General features: G+C 44.7%; 1 protein-coding gene across 1 annotated transcript; it reads left to right on the forward strand.

The window, feature by feature from the left end:
* Positions 1-9736: 9736 nt before the first annotated feature.
* LOC144769891 (uncharacterized) lies at positions 9737-18503 on the forward strand. The gene is made up of 3 exons (XM_078654086.1): positions 9737-9857; positions 12185-12487; positions 17989-18503. The coding sequence occupies exons 1-3, from the start codon at positions 9797-9799 to the stop codon at positions 18501-18503; spliced, it is 879 nt and encodes a 292-aa protein (XP_078510212.1). The 5' UTR covers positions 9737-9796.
* The last annotated feature ends 419 nt before the right edge of the window (positions 18504-18922 follow it).

Genomic DNA, 18922 nt, shown 5'->3' on the forward strand with positions numbered 1-18922 from the left:
AACATAAAAACACTATAAATAATTACATATTATTTCAGTTCAGTTCAGTTCAAAAGCTTTTATTCGATTTGTACATACAAATCATACAAGCAAAATACATAATTGAAATATTAAAATCACCATATAATATAATCTTTCCTAAAAAAGGGAAAAAAAGCTAAAGTGCAGCTAGTGAAAAATAATCATGCCTCTATAGGTCATCATGTTCTTATAAAATACACGACGTTCTTACATGGACTAACTGGGAATCAGTAGAAATTACTTACTAGGCCTTTCCTGGGAACTGTATATTAAAATTGTTAAATAATCATTCAATACTGTGGATCACTGCATAAATACCTTAATTACAGAAATTGATATGAAATTCAAAGAGAAATAAAAACATGTGTATACAGACAGGAATGATAACATTAATTTCATCATGAATAAACCCTGGCAGCTGTATAGCATAAGTACAGACAGATCAGTAGACAACATTATAGTACAATACTTTTCCTGGCAGCTGTACATTTTAAAATAAAAGTAGCCAAGAAGAAACAAATCTCCTCGTTCACTAGTAAAGATAAAAATATCAATGCTGTTTGTGTGGTACAGATGTTGTATTTGATAAAAATTGGTTTAAGGTATTTTAGCCTGAAATACTGATAAAATTTACAAAAAAGTAAAAAATGGCAACTACTCTGACGAGAGGTACCGTCACACGGACATGGTGTGTTTGAACTAGTTTTTGTGTTTGGAAAAGCAACCAAGTGGTGTACAATACCCAATCTGACCCGTGTTAAAACATACTGGTGGGAAGGGCGGGTCACAAATACAAGATAGGATTGTAGTCCAGAAGCTAAATTTAAATCTTTGTAAAATTTCATAGTAGCAAGATTTCCAACAGCTTTGTCTCGCTCAGCCTTACGAAAATTAAGGAACGATATCTTAATTTCTTTTTTTGAAATGAAGACAACCTTTTCGGGCTCACGGAACACATTAATGTTGAACAGAAGTAGATACCAATGATGGATGTATCTTAACCATAATACCCGTGAGGAATGATCCAAACCTATACAGTCAAGGATAATATCCTGAGTGAATCGAGTCTCCGGCTTAGCCCAAATAGAACGCCACAATAAAAGTGGCCGAACTGCTGCTAAGTCAGAGATGTACTCGATCCCAACTTCTTCATGGATCAACTGTATGGAGGCGGAAGGGGGAACACATAATAGCCTCCTTAAGAACTTGTTTTCCTCCTTCTGCAGGAGAATACCCTCACAGTGACCCCACACCCCTGCCCCATACAGGGCAGAGGAAACACAACATACATTGTATATGTTCGTCATATCATAGATACTTCGTGAGCCAAGTTTAGAGGCAAAACGAAAAATGCTACTAGTGGACCGTAACATTTTTGTTTTTACGGCATCAAATTCCGCATTCCAGGACCCACTGTTGCTATATGTTATTCCCAAATAACAAAAAGATTTAACAGAGGTCAGCTTTTCCTTATCTAGGAAGAAAGTATGCTTTACCTGCTTAGCTGCCTGACCACATGACATTACAAATGTCTTAGTTTTATTCACACGAAGCTGCCTAGCTTGTATAAACTGCGTGAAATTATCAATTAGGCGCTGTAGGCCCAACTGTGTTCGAGATAAAAGAACAGCGTCATCCGCATAAAGTAACAGTGGAACAGGTTTACCACCAATCAGGGGGGCATCTGCTAAAATGTCGGTCAGGGATCGATCTACACCATTAATAAAAAGGGAAAATAAAAGCGGGGCTAAAACACAACCCTGACGTATGCCCCGAGACACTCTAAAGAACGGGGTACATTCGCCAAGGGTGCCATAGCGGACTTTACATGAAAGTTTTTCGTATAGTCTGGCTAAAAAATACACTATTTCCCTTGGTGCCCCTGCGTTAAGCAGAACCTCCCAAAGAATACCATGGTTAACCAAATCGAAAGCGCTGCTCAAATCAGCAAAACATAAAAAGAGGTTGCCACTTTTAGCCACAGTATATTTACTGATTAAAAGGTCCAGATTTACGCATTGGTCCAGTGTACCCAGACCTTTGCGGAAACCGTATTGGACTCTAGTTAAGATGTTAAAATCAGTTGCCCAGTCTTCAAGCCTCTTCAGCAAAATCCTACTCATCACCTTTACAGAGGCATCCAGTAATGAAATTGGGCGATAATTAGAGGCCTCTGACTTATCGCCCTTCTTATGTAAAGGAATGATGATCGATTGACCCCAGGTAGAAGGGAATTCATTTTCAGCCGCACAATTAAAAATCCTTGTCAAAATGGGAGCCCATAACGCTGTTTCATCTTTGTATAAATCCAGCGGGACCCCATCGGGGCCAGGTGCCTTGCCTCCTTTACTTAAAGAAATTGCTTCCTGACATTCTTCCAATGTTATAGCCAATGAAAGGGGCAACCATGGGTTTATATCTGGTGACGGTAACTCAGAAGTTGGCCCTTCAGGGTTAAATATTTTAGAAAAATGATTAACCCAGTCGCTACATACCACATATGAGGTCAGTTCTGAAACATTTTCTTTACTGAGAAACGGACTATTAATCGTTTCCCAATAGAGTTTACTGTTTTTAGTCTCGGCAGCCTCCCTCAGCTTGTCCCACGCCTCAGACTGTAATACCCTTTTCCTTTTATTAATAGCTAATTTGTAACTAGCCCTGAGGTGTTGTATCACAGTCTTAACACGTGGTTTGGTGCCTAGCGCATTCTTTAAGTTGCGGAGGGCGACGATACATGTCTTATCAAACCACCCCTGCTTTTGACCACTGTTGGCTGACGGGGTCTTAGTGAAGATACCCTCAATAATGTTGTTCAAAGATACAAAACATTCTATTAAACAGCCAGAGTCACTGTCATCATCCAAACAATAACTAATTTGATTCTTGCATAGGGTGACAACCTCCTTCTGCTTGACTTTGGAATTTAAACCAGTCCATTTAACCCTAAGGCCCTTTGGTCTGGTAGGCACTATATCGGTTGTACATTTACCACCTGGAACTGATGAGGTGCCATGCCCCAAGAGGGTAACACGTAGGCTATTATGGTCACTGAGACTTTCTTCATTCACATATAAATCAGTGTAGTCTCCACTGCTAGACAACAAAATATGATCAATGAATGAACCTGCATCTCTGCCCGTAAATGTGGGGCATGTTATTGCCTGATTGTTAACATTGCAGTTTAACAGGGTCATATCTAGCATGGCTAGCATATTATTTAGGGTGGAACCATAACTGCAGTGTTGGAAATGGGGAGAATCCTCCTTCCCCCCCTGGTCTCTCCAATGGCTATATAATGCTGCATCAAAGCCACAGATATTCCCGTTAGATAGATGGCAAGGCTGCAGATTAAAATCCCCAGCCCATACCACCTCAGCCTTTCTTTTCGAGATATCTAGAGCTTTAATGATTTCCTTTTCTAAAGGCAGTAAAATATCCCCCCTAGTGGCGTCAAAAATGTTGTTATAGAAGTTAACAATAACTAAATCAATGTTCTTTCTGCATTCCACCCTTATAACTTGGCTGTGTGTCCCCACGGTTGTACTATATTTGACCGTACAGTCACACAGCTTAGTTGACACTAACAATAAAAGGCCTCCCTTAGCCCTACCCGAGCTGGATTTGGTTGCTCTGAGACAGAAAGATGCATACCCTTCAATATTAATAGGGTCTGGACACCAAGTTTCCTGTAATAAAATTAAATCAAAACCCTCACCCAAAAAGCTGGTCCAAAAGTGTGTACCCAATTTACTAGTAAGACCAGCAATATTCCAGGAAATGAGAGAGATTCCTGCTGGTTTCCCAGCATTACCAGCAACAGGTAACTCCTGCTGGTTTACTGGTGGTAATAAAGCAGGACCCTCTTCCCGAAAGATGGTAACCGGACTTAGGCTGGGGCTAGCAATAATTGTACACATATCCAGGCTACCTCGATTGCCTATGTGCTGGGAAGGTCTTAATGATGACAATTCAATAGATTCGTGGGGTACAACTGGGGGCTTGACAGAGGAAAAAGAAGAACACTCCATCTCAGAATTAGGGTTGTTTAGATCCAATGCTTCTGATGAGCTAAGTCAGTCTACCTCATCTAGCACGGCATATCTATTTGGGTGGGCGAATTGTGAGGACATGGGGTCTTGAGAGTGGGGCGGGTCCTGCCACGTTTGTTGCCAAGGATATTTATCCAATTGAGGTGGCTGAAAAGATTGCGACCATTGGTAAGCTGGCTGGGGTAAAGGTGGCGGAAAATGAAAAGGGTGTTGCCAGTGGGCTTTAACTTGATGCATAGGAAAAAGTGGGGCATTTGGAAGCTGCTGCTGTGAATTAACATGATGTGGAAAAAAAGGGGGCGGATAAGGTGGTTGCAACCAAGATTTAGCAGGTTGCTGTGGAAAGTACCCAGGTCCACTATTGCTTTGAAAAGTGGGACAGGGAGGGTTAGGTCGTACGGGCTTTGATAGGAAATAAGTTAATTTGGGTCGCAAGACCACTATTGGGTGCATTACATACGTAGCTTGCTGCCCCTACATCCCTAAAATTAACAGTTATTACGTCCCCTACTATTGATTTCTTGCTTCTGCCCACTCAGTCCCCTCTACGCACGGTAAGGATTTCACCGTTCATGTTGTTAGGTAGGGGTTTATGTAAATGGAGCCATTGAGCACATTTATTCCTAAGCTCGGTAAACGATTCTTTTACTCCCTCCTTCAATGGGGGAACCGCCGTCAACACGACTACCAAAAGGGGAAACCTCTGGTGGTAGGTTTATGGACCTAAAACGAGTCTGCTTTGGTTTGGGCCCTTCTGATTTGTTTATAATGGGAGGTGCAGAGGTTGAATTAGGTTTCCCTGCTACTTCTTTGGCTTGGATAGTAGGGGTGGCAGTATTAGCAACAACAGGATGTTGATTCGCCTGGACAGGAGTATTCCCCTTTGAAATCTGAACAGTTATTGGTTGAACGGAAGTGTTCCCTGTTTGCGACGTAGGGGGTATAACTGGGTTCCCAGGGACTGCAGTACCTTGAACCTTATTTGGTACACCTTTGGGGGGCTGAATGCTCGTTAGACATTCAGGGGTTGATTCTATGGTCCCTTGTAACTGAACAGACCCTTGTCCCTGCATTTTTTGTGGCCATTTGGAGTGTATTAGAGAAGTAAGCCTATCCACTTTAGAAATTAAAGGCTTAATTTGAGCTGCTAAAGTGGCTTCGAGGTCTAGTTTTAAGTCTATGACCATGTTTTGCACCCAGCACGGGATACCTGATTTCAATTGTGGGGTAGGGGAGATCAAATTATGATTCCTAGCTGGGGTTTTTGCTTTACTTTTGCCCTTCAATATGGCCTTATGAGGGTTAGGAGCCCTTCCCCGGGGAGCAATGGGTACAGAAACTGTTTCCACATCCTTATACCCACTCAGACTCGGCTCCACTTTGTCAGGTGACTGACAGATTTCAAGATCTGGTGTAACCTCCAGGTCATCAAAAGACGTGTCCGAGTCTGATGGGGCAACCGATAGATCTACAATATTCGGTACGGTCGAAACATTATTAGTAGGCATGGTTATGGGTAATGAACAATTATTCACATTCTGCAAAACAGGAGATTTAGCCTTTGCCAAAGGGCCCAGGGATGAACGCCTAGCGTTTGCGAGGTCCATAGAGACTCTTTTTTCCAATAAAACAATACTTTGGTCAATAGTCTCATGTACGCGTGAAATAAAGAGATCAATAGGACCAGTCACCTGGGCTACCGCCGTAGCTTTTTTCGCGCAACTTCGAGTTCTGTTGCGTATGGTCGACATCTTAGGTATTGTGGTTTTCAAGGGTGAAGACACAAGAGTTCTGGGCCAGGGCCGTCCTCTAACGGCCTTAAACGGCCCGCTCTTTGCCCGGTCTTCGCCCCGGTAGTCGCCCCGCGCGCGTCCCGCGTGCGCGTTGTTACAGCAGAATATATGGAAGGGACAGGTGAAGGGGCGGGAAGAGGACCAGCTGCGGCCGATCAGCGCCGCGCTGCCTGCTGGTCCTCGCAGTCCCGCCTCACGTCCTCTGATGAGATGCTGGCTCGACAAAGCCGCGTTGGTGCTTCTACGCACTAGGGTGTTGGTCCAGCTAACAAGACTGCAAATTGACCTGGCCTGCGAGCGGCACCCGCGAAGCGGGGGCCGCGAGGCGTAGGTCTCAGCAACAGAGGAATAGAAATGAAGGATCTGCACTCGCTGCACAACAGCTGACGAAGAGAGTCCCAGGCAGCTCACTCGGCAAGGTGTATTTGACCGGCGGAGGGGCGGGAAGAGGACCAGCTGCGGCCGATCAGCGCCGCGCTGCCTGCTGGTCCTCGCAGTCCCGCCTCACGTCCTCTGATGAGATGCTGGCTCGACAAAGCCGCGTTGGTGCTTCTACGCACTAGGGTGTTGGTCCAGCTAACAAGACTGCAAATTGACCTGGCCTGCGAGCGGCACCCGCGAAACGGGGGCCGCGAGGCGTAGGTCTCAGCAACAGAGGAATAGAAATGAAGGATCTGCACTCGCTGCACAACAGCTGATGAAGAGAGTCCCCATATTATTTAAAAAACGATATTTTTTACTATCTAGATTATATACTTGGATATTTTCACTTTCTATATTATTTACAGTCGATATTACTTCACTTACCTTAAAAACGATATTTTGGCTGTCGATATTCTGTCCTGTCGATATTTTCTCCAAACGATATTTAAAACTCGATATTCTGTCCAAACGATATTTTGAAGTCGATATTATGTCTGTGCACCAATTATTTGTATGGCCTGCATCAGTATTGGATCATAAAAAAGGGTACATTTATTTCTGCATGACCTTAGGTCAAGTTTAAAACCTGGGACTACTGAATGAGTGTTTTGTTCGCAGCCTGTATATATGAATGGTTTTGTTTATCTTTCCATATGTTGTAAAATCTGAATTTTCAGAACTCTTCTGGCATGTTCTTCTTTTTCCTTTACTACAGCACAGTAACTGGCTCAGTTGGAAGCACTTCATGGTCCTTCAAAGTTTGTTTTGGTAGGTTGCCAAACGACCACACAAGGTTCCAAGCTAGTAATTATTTTAACTCAAATAAAAGCACTTCTCATGACTCACAGGTGATAGGTATTAATTGACTCTTTTTTTCAGTAAAAGGTGTTTTCAAGGGTCCTAGACTAGTCCAAATAGCAGCAAAACTACATCTAGAGTTTGGTATCAGCAGAAATGTGCTTCTCCATCCCAAGCCTCCCACATATTGTGTTTCTTCTACCTGTTTAGTGATGCCACCATTTGCCAAATAATAAAAAGTCAATTGTTGTTTTATTGGTGCACACATCTTACAGTTCATTTCAGGCTCTGCTGTGTTTTGAGTAGCACATCAGCAGAGCCACCATCAAACCTTAGCACTTCTCAATGGACTGACATACTTTATGGAGACTCATTGTACCGTCTTTCTGGAAGCATGCTATCTCAACAAACACATTATTTAATGTGTTTGTTAAATAATAATATTAGGGCAAGAACACATTCCAGAGTGAATGACACTAAAGTTACACATCTGGCATTGGGGTTCTGCATTCGACCCCCACTTTGCTGTAAGGATGCGTGGCCTGAAGAAAAGAGCCGAGGAATTAGCTTCAGGGAGCTAGAGCAGGGGATCACAAAGTGAGTCTTGATGATGAAGAGGATGGGAAGAGGCAGTGTTGGGGTGATCCTATTGAATTTATAAAGAACACTGACGAGATGTGATGCTGAATGCACTGAAACAAATTAAGTGAACTTGGAAGTCAGGTGATTAGTTCAATGGTCTAGAAATACTTTGACATCTTTTGGATTTGCATTGAGTTTGGCATGGCTGACACAAGGCACAGGAGAGTTGAAAAAAGTCAGCACCCCTGTTTTAGCTACATCCTGAGCTAGAGCAGCAGGTGCAGAAGAGTTGAAGGTCATCACTTCTATTGTAGCTACACTCTAAGCAAGAGCAGCAGGTGAGTTTGTGAGTTCTGGTGCCTCATGTGACACTAACATGAGCAATCATTGTGGGTGCTCCACGGTGTCTTCTTATGGATTTCAGGGCCTCAAGGCAAGTCACATTTACAAAAATGTACAACAAAATGTTGGAGATTGGTGCTGTGCTAAAATTAGTAAGGCTGCGCATTTTTTAAATACAAGGGGCCTTATTTATGAAGGCCTCGCGCTACAGGTGCGTCACTTTTTCCCATTTTAAAAGTGACGCACCAGCGGTGCAAGGCCTTCATAAATAAGGCCCAAGGATGCTCTGATTTACAAAAATATGGCGACCACTTGTGCTTCCCTAGCACTGGTGCTAATAAAGCAGCCTAGCCCATGCACCCTTGCACCATGCTGCAAGGGTGCCCGCACTGCAGGGGTGATACTTTATGTGCAGGAAAGGACACTTTCCAGCACATAAACAATCTTCGAGGGCGATTTGCCCATTCCATGTGTGCTGCAGAATGAGGCACAAATGGAAAGAGCGAAAAACAGTGAGAAATTAATCATTTCCTTTCGTATCACCATCCTCAGACGAGGAATTCCCTGGTCTTAGTTTCTGGTGCTGCACCAACCTTGTAAATATGGGGCAGTGTCAAAAGCAATGGGTGTTGTGGTGGAACATCCACCGCACATTAAGTGAAGCTTGAAACGGGGCATTATTTACTAAGTGGCATTAAGCATTGTTAAGTGGCTTACAGCCACTTTGTAAATAAGGAGAAAGGGATATTGCCACCTGAACATCCCTACAAGTGATGTTCCGGTGGCAATATCCCATTGTAAATATGCGCCAGGGTGTTAAAGGGTATTATGAGGTGAAATACATTTCTAGACCATTACTGCATTATTTGGCATTGCAAGAGGCAAATCCCTGAATCTGGTGCAGATTCTCACCAAGAACAACAAGTCAGCGGTAGATCCTCATCCAGTCTTTGGGCCATATTTTCCTCCAGCAGTCAGAATGCAGCAGTAAAGAGACAGCACTCTTGGGCAGGACCACTGTCGGAGTCAGATGTGGTAAAGCAGGAGTGACCCGGAAGCTGCTCAGGGGACTTCTCATTCCTCTTAACTCTCACCGTGGAGTTGTTCCTTTCACCGTCCACTGGAATGAACCACATGTTGAAATGTCTGGACAATGGCAACCTGAAGAACAGTAAATCTAGGCAGGAGTTTGTATAACGTTCCACTTATGATTATTGTTTTAAGCTGATGAATTTTGCAAGATATAGATATCAAGTATTCATTTTCATCTGCTTTCCAAAGGTTTCTAGAAAGTAAAGTTTGACGTCATATTTGCATGTGATGATCCCAGTAATTGTAGTGTGATTTGATATGTTTGTAGATTTTCACCAAGGTCATGTCTACTTCCAAGAACTACTGCACATTCTCTATTGTAAGGAGAGATATCAAACTTGCAGATAACTGTGCTTATCCTGGAAATAAATCAGTAAATAAACTAATTATCGGATATTCTCAACAACTCCTGGACACACAGTGTCCCACCCTGCACAGCCCTGCACTACTGTGACACAGTAAAGGTTATGCACACATGGAGTGAACAATCAGCTACTCAGAGTCCTCTGTTGGTGCTGCTGAGGTGGAATAATCCCTTAATCGATGGGCGGGGCTTGTTCAGTTCTGCTATCTTGACTTTGCCTCTGAGGTCCTATAAATGGGGGATGCTCTGGTCCTCATCTCCGTGGTAAGAGCTCTTCTACCCTCATTCCTAAGTGCGGATCCTGAGACTGCGCCGAGTGCTGCACCGCCATGAGGACCCTCCTTTTCTCCACGCTCCTCGCTCTCGCAGCGGCCAACGTCATACCGGCAGGTAAGTCCTTACACACATGAGCCCTAATCAAGAGTGTCTACATATTTCTAATGGGGTCATTAACTTCTGTTAGCGGCCCTATCAGGAATCCAAAAGAGTGCAGTGGTATTTCGGGGCGCAGTAATACTGCATGGTCATACTTTGAAAACCTCTGCCCACATAAGGAAGCAGGGGTGCAAGTTGGCAAGTGGCGATCACTGCTGCATCTAAGGTTTCCTAGGGAATCGGCTTGTGCTCTCCCAGTATTATCAAGACACAGATTTACTGATCCACCCAGTGTTACCACCCCCTTAGTCCCGCACTATCCCTAGTGAGGCACTTAAAGAGGTTGGTTTGTTTTCTGAGTCACCAAAGCAGGATAGAATGAATTGACAATCTCAATGGAGAAGTGTGGCTCGATGGAGAAGTGTGGCTCACCGATTAGAGCGGCAGACCCTGAGGCAGAGGTCTGGCCCGGGACCAGGGTTCAATTCCCGACGCGGCAGGGTCTTGGGTTCAAAATGTCTACGGACTCGATAATTCTCGCCTATGTGCCTGGTCTAATCATGGGTCCCACTCTGCAACTCTGGACAATAGCTTGCTTAATCTCCACAACGGCCCTGAAAGCGCTAGGATGCCTGGCCTCACCTTGGGGGTGCCCAGGAGGGAGCATCTAGCAGGGAAAGCCAGGAAGGTTTCCACAGCGGTATACAGCGCCAGGATGCCTGATAAGTGATAGTGCGCTTTACAAGTATACATACATTTACATTTACACATTTACATAGTCAGGAATAGACACCCAAGCCATAGAATATGGATGGCCCCTACTGGTAGCTAGAGAATAAGGTGACTGCTGCCCAGCCCACTGTGTCTCAGCACTTGATATATATGAAATAAGGGTCTGCTTACTAAAATGCCTCCCACCTTGAATGGTCTTGACAGGCCAAGGTGCCCTGACAGCACTAGCTGGGGCATGGATAGAGGGCTCCATTCACATAGAAACCTTCTTTACAGCAAAGAGACAGGATTAATGAACCAAAAATGTCAAAGTGATTAGGAGAGTGCAAGCACTAAAGACAGAGGAGTGTAGAGAGCATGAGACAGAAACAGAACTAGAAGTTGTTATTTACCAACAGTACTTTTCCAAACCGAAAGTCCTGATGTGTTAGCAATAGTACCTCTCCTCCTTGAATGCTGTGTTGATGGATGTTTCTGTTCTGTCTTTGCTACATTCTCTGAAACACTCGGGCAGATTTACCAGTTTCTCACGCAGAGCAGTGCAGCAGCCGCAAATGCTGCCAGGTATGAGAAGGAGAGATCAGATGAATGCCATATTCACTTAAATATGGCACTCTCCTCCCCATTCGTAGCGCCAGCACTAAAATTAGCTCTGCTGAAAGCTGAAGAAACAGGTGAACACATATAGGATGTAAATTACAGAGAGGGCACTTCAGATGCTCATGTGGAAACTCTCTACAGTGTAAGATATTCAACCTGCAAATTCTATTTGATCTCAAAGTTTAAAATGCAAAATGATAACTTTGCTGCCAGAGTTGTTCCATAGTGAGAAAATCTTAGCTTTGTAAACCTCAGCCATGGACAACATTTCCCACAAAGAAATCTTTTTCGGAATATTAAGTCATCATATATTTTTGCTGTGAAATTGGTTAGTAAAACTAGGTTTAATGTTACAACTAAGCATGTTTATTTAATATTCACAAAACGTGTGTTTGAAAATGTCATCAAGGTCATGAAGTTTTTAAAGTTGGAGACTCAGAAGAAACTTCTCAAAGATGTCAGAAATCAGCTCCATTACCTTTGTTCACCTCTGCTCACCTCTGTTTCTTCTCCCTTTGTGATTTGTGATCCCTTCTCTCTCACACGTTGGTTGTGCCTTTAAGAGGTAAGATCTAAATCCTGCTGGTAGCTGCCTCTGGTCTCTTGTGTTAAATATCACCTTGTACAGATTTACACTTGAGTTACACTAACATTGAAGAAGTGTCATCAAGTATGTAAGGTTTTTAGTCAGTGGCCATCAGTTCAATTCTTGGCTTTGTCCCGCTTAAACTTTCAGTCATCTTTGTTAAGCACAATATCGATTACGGGTGTTAAGTTTGATACATGAACACTCAGGTCTGACTTTGACATGGTGATTGGAAATCAATAAAGATGGTCAATGGGTTCATCAATCCAGCGTATATTGTGGTTGCCGGTCAGTCATCGGTAGTACATTTTAAGTGAAGTTAGGATAGATGTTCTACTGGATGCCGATAGCTGGATTTTGAAGACTTTTTCGATGAACTTGGGTCTGTTTTTAAAATCGTGTTATCTGCATTGCATTGTTTTAGGCAACTCTCAGCATGAGGGTGAGGATAAGCCTGGGATGTGTTTTGGTGACTACATCCAAAAACATGGTGAAAAGTTTGAGAACTTTAAGAAGAGTAAGTCACCCAAGGAGGCGTCAGAGCACGAGAATCCCCAACACCATCATCTGCAGCAGGAAGAAGGGCCAAGTCTCTCCCGGACCAAGAAACCCTGCCGTAAACCTGACTTCTCCAAGTTGATGAACTGCTCAGTGGACTGGCACTGCGACGGTGGCGACAAGTGCTGCAGCACCAAGGCCGGCATGAAGTGCACCAGGCCCATGTTTGGTAAGGGTTGACTATGTCTTTTCTTTCTCTTGTCAAGGTCTTTTGAGCCCTGTCGCTGGCTTCTGTCAACAGACAAACTTACACTGTTGTCAATAGGGTATACCAGACAATAGGTTACCCCATCTCACATGCTGTCATTTAGAGTGTCCACAAAGATCAGTGGGCCCAATTCACAAAGATAAACTTACACTTGTGTGTAAGTTTACTACTTTTCAGTATTCACAAAGATAAACCTAGACCAAAAGTCTAACTTTAATACTTTTAGGTATTCACAAAGTTAAGTTACTACTATTAAAGTTAGACTTTTGCTCTAAATTTACCTTTGTGAATATGAAAAGTAGTAAAGTTAGACTTATAGTTTAAGTATCCCTTTGTGAATACTAGAAAGTAGTAAACGGGGATGTTTGGGGGATCGATAGGACCCCTTTCCCGCCTCCAGAAGTCTGCCCTCAGTTGGTGCGCTTTCAACGCGCCTCCTGACATCTTCTTTGCTTTCGCCCTTGCGTCCATAGCACGTCGGGCGCAGAGGTAAAGACATTCCCTCATTTTCATTGAACCACACCTGTATGCAAATGAGAAAACACCTTTTTGAGATAGCTCGGGCGCTGCGTGTGCACAGGTGCTAGTTATACTACAGTAGGGGCCGCACACGCCTCTGCATCCTCTTCTCTAAACCAGAGTGACCCGCGGCGCACAAAACCCCGGGGCACTTTCTATAATTTGACTGTTGTTCTAGCTTATGGTGAGGCCTGTCTGTTTTTGGTCAAACCATCTCTGACCGTCTCATCTTTCGACACAGGAAGCACTTAGACTACCATGGCCTAAGGGACTGGCCTACAGAAAGACAAAATAAAATATCACTTCCCCCGAAATAAGGTTGTAAGCATTGAACCCTTGACTCGTGCAATCCAAAATATGACTGCAGACTGTGCCCTGGCAGTCCTGTTCAGGAAGTATTTCTACATTGCTGCCTTATTCTCTGCACTGGAGAAATGTTGCTTCTCTGCATGACTCATGAAAAAGTGTGTAAGAGCTGCTCTGTCGCTAAAGATGCCTAGAAGATGTGTGTGAAAGAACCACAGCAATATTGGCTAGTGTTGACCACTGTAGCCTTACTTTTCCTCTTAGTTTATTCCCCTAGTCTGGGTGTTGTCTTTTCTACTCTGCATGTTCCCTTCTCTTATAACCCATAACAACATAACAAAACTGCACCAAAACACCAGCAGTGTATTGTCCGCAGTGTAACAGGTCCTGTGAAGCTTTCTCTACTCAAACCAAGTTGATATTCACTCAGGAGTGTGCTTGTGTGATACAAAGTTTGCACAGGCCAGGCCTTTATGTGCTCAGAGTCCAGGTGCTTCATATGTTTCCCAATAGAATGTATACTCAATATTACGCATCACTCTCATAGTGAGCCTCTCTCATTTATTTCAGTTTTGAAAAGTCTTAACCCACTGCTATGACGTAGCAACAGTTGATAACAAAACTGGTTACCCATTGTTGCTCCACCATGAAGGGCTTCCAGGCCAGGTGACAGGGCTCTCTGAGAGCCGGTCAGAGCAGTGCTGCCTGTCAGCTTTGACTGAAAGCAGGAAGCACAGATGCAGGAGGGGGAGGAGGGCAGGGAAGATGAGGGGGCGGGTTAAGATTGCCAGGTAGGGTATTTATTCTACTTTTGGGACAGGGATACATAACACATCTCTTAGTATGTATGCCTCCCTATTACTCCAATAACCTTGGCTCTAGTTGAAGCCAGGGGCAGATGTTTGATGTATGAAATAGTGACGCAGGGCAGTGCAGCAAGTCACCTCACTGAGCTGCGTCACTGGGGAAGAGCAGGAATGTGCCACATTTAAGGCACACTGCGCATTCCTGTCCATTTCCATGCAGTGAGACACAATGTGCTGCCTAGCGCCAAAGCAGGCAATTTTGCACCATGGTGCAGGGGTGCCCGTGTCACCAGCAGAACTGTGTTTGTGCAGGAAGGGAAACCTTCCTGCACAAAAACAATCATCAGAGGCTTTCTCCTCTTTCTGTGTTTGCTGCAGAATTAAGCAAAAATATAAAGAGGCATTAATAAGGATATTTGTCCTTGTTATGCCTCTGCTGGGCAGGGGTATCTTTTTGGCAGATTATCAGGTTTTACGAGGTCTTGTAAATCCGGGAATGCATCAAAATGAATGTGAGTTGTGTGAGAACACCTAGTAATGCCCACAGAATGCCTACCGAGTGCAGAGTGTCGCAAAGCAGTGGTTTGAGTTGCATTACTCTTCATTTTTTGAGTCACTGAAAGCCACGCAAAGTGGCTTTGCGTGGCTTCAAAAATCTGACTTGCGGTTTATGTCACTCATGAACTACAGTTCCTGCTGCAAGAGCGATGCAAACCGGGTAATAAATATGGCCCTAGAAGTTTCCATATACATATACATGAATATTTCCTGAATATGTAGTAAGGGTGCATGTATGAAAGCACAAATGTAATACAGCAACGCCATTTAAACGGTTCCATTGCCCTTTGGCTATGGTCACTGTATGGAGATATGTGAATACATATGTGTTGGAACCTAATGATGTCAGGTCACCTAGGGTAGCCTGGCCTAGGGTGAGGCAAAAATCAAAAGAGGCACATGTGTAAAGGTTGCAAACCACCCAGCAGTAATCCAATACAATATCACTCAAAAATGACGCTACACCAATGTTTGGAAAAATACGAGCTTGTTTATAAAAATATTCTTTGCTCTCTTGTCTTCAGAAATCACAGTTCAGTCTATTACAATTATCCATGAAACTATTATGATTTTCAAAGTTGCCAAATCATGTCATTAAGCAGTTTTTCAACTAAACAGCACATTACATTTAGTCATGAGTTTAGTAAGTTCCTCAGAATTGCCAAAACAATCACACTACTTGGCTTTCTAACATTGCATCACATTACAGTAGTTCACAAGAAGCAGTGTCTGCACTTCCCTAGAAAAGTTTTGCACATTTACTCCCTCTCCACCACTAACATCCAGAAGAATTGGTGAGCCTTACTCACTTTAGTCGCCCTATAAAAGCTCCTCACCAGATCTAACAAAGGTAAGGGGGAGGGACTGGTATAAAGTAGTCTAATCACAGAGGGGGAACATCCTGCATTGAAAATTATGTCTCAGTAGTTTCTTACAAGAAGCCTGATGGCATTCCCCAGTACCAGCCCAATCCTTGTTTGGCCAACTGGAAGTCTTTGTTCCTTTGAAGGAGACTCTATGGCTTCCAACGTTCCCCTCAAAACCTCCTTACTTCATTTGTGTTGGGCCCCCCGTGGGCCTGTGTTTCTGTCTGGCAGGGGTGGAAGGAACCAATCTTCCCCGGCACTCAATGCGGTCCTTCGCCCCTCCTCCCCTGCTCAAGTTCGCTCCTTCTCGTTGGAGCTTAGGCAGAGAAAGGGGTTTCACAAGCGGAGAAGCGCCAGTGCTCGCTTCCCGCCCGCTTCCTTGGGGATCTCCCGTCAACCGATCCGCGACGTATCCCCCGCAGCGGTACTACCGCGCACGTGCGGGAGACTAGCGGACCAAGACCGGAGTCTGCCCCGGCCGCCTACCGCTGGTAGTGGCTCTCCCGCGGGTCTGCTCGCTCCTAGGCCTCTCCTGACAGGGAGAACTGAATCCGCCTAGGGCATGCGCAAAGGCGCCCGACTTCCGCACAGCCAGTCCCCTTTTCCTCAGGTCAGTGGCGCCGCCTCACCAACGCGGCCGGTGCCCCAGGGGTCCTGATCACGGCTGAATCGGCTCTGCCACTAGGAATCCGACACCCCTCTCCTTCCTCTGACTCACGAGTGGAAAAGGTGATTTGCCGGCTGCGCGACCGGTAAGGGACCTCAGGGTCACAAGGGCAGTAACCTACTTTAACCCCCAAGGAGATGGGTATTAGAGATGAATCTCCTCACGTATAAGCTCCCAGTTCTCTATCCTTATCAGGGACCTACTATCTCTCTGTACTGGACAGGGGCTGGTGATAGGGGGGCACTCAGTTCCGTTCTCACAGCAGGGACCTTCGCAGTTCCACAGTCCACTGGCATTAACCCCTTCACCTAACTGTCCAGGGTCAGCAGGACGAAACTAACTCGGCTAGGACAACAGGAACGGGGGGTTGGTGAACCCAGACAGAGGGCAACCCTTGTAGAGCAGTCCACCCTTCAGGACCCTACCCCTTCCAGACCTCAGCCTTCACTCTAGCTGTTCCTCACAACAGGAACGGGGGGTTGGTGAACCCAGACAGAGGGCAACCCTTGTAGAGCAGTCCACCCTTCAGGACCCTACCCCTTCCAGACCTCAGCCTTCACTCTAGCTGTTCCTCACTAGCAAGACAAAATGGCTGTCCAGCATTCCGCCTTTTATAGGCTGACCCTCAGAGGTCCAGAAGGGACCAGAAGGTTCTGGAATACCCTATTCTACCCTATGGGACAGGTTCCAGGTATGTCAGTTATGACAGTTGGTAGCCACCATTTTGTGACTCCCAGGAAATTCCTGTCAGGAAAGGCCTCTAGGCCTGAGGTGAAAAATTATGAGGGCGAAAGAGCACCTATCCCCTAGACCAACACCTTGAAAAATCTAGTGGACACAAAAATAAATAAAGGCATGAGGGGCAAAAAGGGGACAAAATAAATAATAAATTGGAGGGACTACGCAAAAGGTCAGACAGGTCTAACAATATGTCAATGCAGTTCTATTGAAATTCTCAGTTTCTCAGTGGTTGACAAATCATTGCGCCCACATGCCCACCATTTTTGGGCAGGTTCATTATTAGGGGCATCTTAAGAATTTGGGGGAACCTGGGTCAAATGTATTTTGGAGGCTCCATACTGAACAGCTTTGAATTTATGATCTGATTTCATCTCTTTCATGCCCTCTTTGGCTAGGTCCCTTGCACTGCACAGGCACGCGGGTCCAAATTCCAAATATATTTACATCTAATATTAAGGGACAGTGATGTGTGTTCTCGCATATCATGAGCTGTTATTCAATATATGTTACATGAAACATAAGCACAATATTTCTCTGCAAAATGTTCATAATAAACTCTCACTCATCAGCCACATTAAAAATAAATTAAATGAAAACAATATTAAAACAAGATGTTTAAGATTTATTCAAGGTCATCATGGAAAGGCTCTCTGCAGAAAAGAGCTGGCTCCATCAGGGTCCCCTGAAAGGCGGGGCCCGGGGCCACAGCCCACTTTGCCAATGCCTTAAAACAACTCTTTTCATTACTCTCTCACCCTGAAAGCGCTTTGACTCTTGCCCTGGGCTGGAGTGTTTCTTTTTCAGGGTGTGACCCAGCCTACAGCAGGTTTGAGATTACCCAGAATGCTGTGCGTTTGTTTGTGTTCAAATGTAGCTCCTCCATCCAGAGGCAGGAGTGCAGGGTTCTTCTGGGAGTGACAAGTCTGCAGCTAGCAGTCTGGACATGATGATAACGCCATCTTCCCTCTGACATTCCCTTAAAACTTCTTTTCTTTCTAGAAGAACCCAAAGAGGAGAGAACAGAGTACCAGGGAGCTGCTGAACCTGAAAACGAAGAAGAGAGAGGCACAGAACAAAAGCGAAGAGAAAAACGGCATCACAGTGAAGAACACAAAGACAACAGTGAACAGACAGAATCAAAAGAAGGAAGTGAAGGAGAACATGGGAAAGAAGGAAAACGAGAAAAAAGGAGTGAAGAGGGAAAGAGGAGAGGGGAAGGAAAAGGTGAAGGAAAGGGTAAGGACAACAAGGGACAGAAGGGACATGGAGAAGAGAAAGGTGAAAGGAGGGGTAAGGGTGACGAGGGAGAAAAGGGACAAGGGAAAGGAAGAGGTGAAAAAGAAACGGGTGGAGACAGTAGTGAGGGAAGAGAGAACCAACAGGGCAGGGAAAAGAGGAGTGCAAAGGGAAAGAGCGAAGGAAAGGGAAAGGGAGGTAAAGCAGGGGGTGCAGGAGGAAAAGGTTCAGAACATGGGAAGGGGTCAGCAAAAGGTAAAGGGAAGAAGCAAGGGTAAGGGAGGGGGTCAAAGAACAAAACTAGGGCATTGGAGGAGGGGGGAACAAGAGCACACGAAGGAAGGGGGATAAGTAAGGAAAGGAATGTGGAAAGGAATTGATCACTCTCAAGTGAAAGAAAAAGAGGCAGAGAAGAAGAAAATGCGGAACGGCCTGTGTGTGGTCAGGGATACAGGAGTGATTATTGCATTGTTTTCTCCCATCCATAGATGAAGTTGTGGGAAGAATGTAAATCAAGATGCTCATAAACATACTGTAGTTATAGAATAAAACAGCATATTAAAATCCACGCCCAGAGTCCACGCGCAGTCATTTTGAATCATTTTCTGCTGTTGTCTGTGTCTGGCGAGGTACAGGAATGTGGGATGATGAAGAGAGCCCTGGCATCATTCCAATTTTTGAGAATTCATTTGACAGC

Source organism: Lissotriton helveticus, chromosome 7 (assembly GCF_964261635.1).
Source record: "Lissotriton helveticus chromosome 7, aLisHel1.1, whole genome shotgun sequence".
Lineage (NCBI taxonomy): Eukaryota > Metazoa > Chordata > Amphibia > Caudata > Salamandridae > Lissotriton > Lissotriton helveticus.

Bases quoted from the DNA above. Each gene is read 5' to 3' on its own strand.
- LOC144769891 (XM_078654086.1), top strand. From the start codon at position 9,797: ATGAGGACCCTCCTTTTCTCCACGCTCCTCGCTCTCGCAGCGGCCAAC. The intron at 9,858-12,184 runs GTAAGTCCTTAC...GCATTGTTTTAG, and splicing joins GGCCAACGTCATACCGGCAG to GCAACTCTCAGCATGAGGGT. The intron at 12,488-17,988 runs GTAAGGGTTGAC...TTTTCTTTCTAG, and splicing joins GTGCACCAGGCCCATGTTTG to AAGAACCCAAAGAGGAGAGA.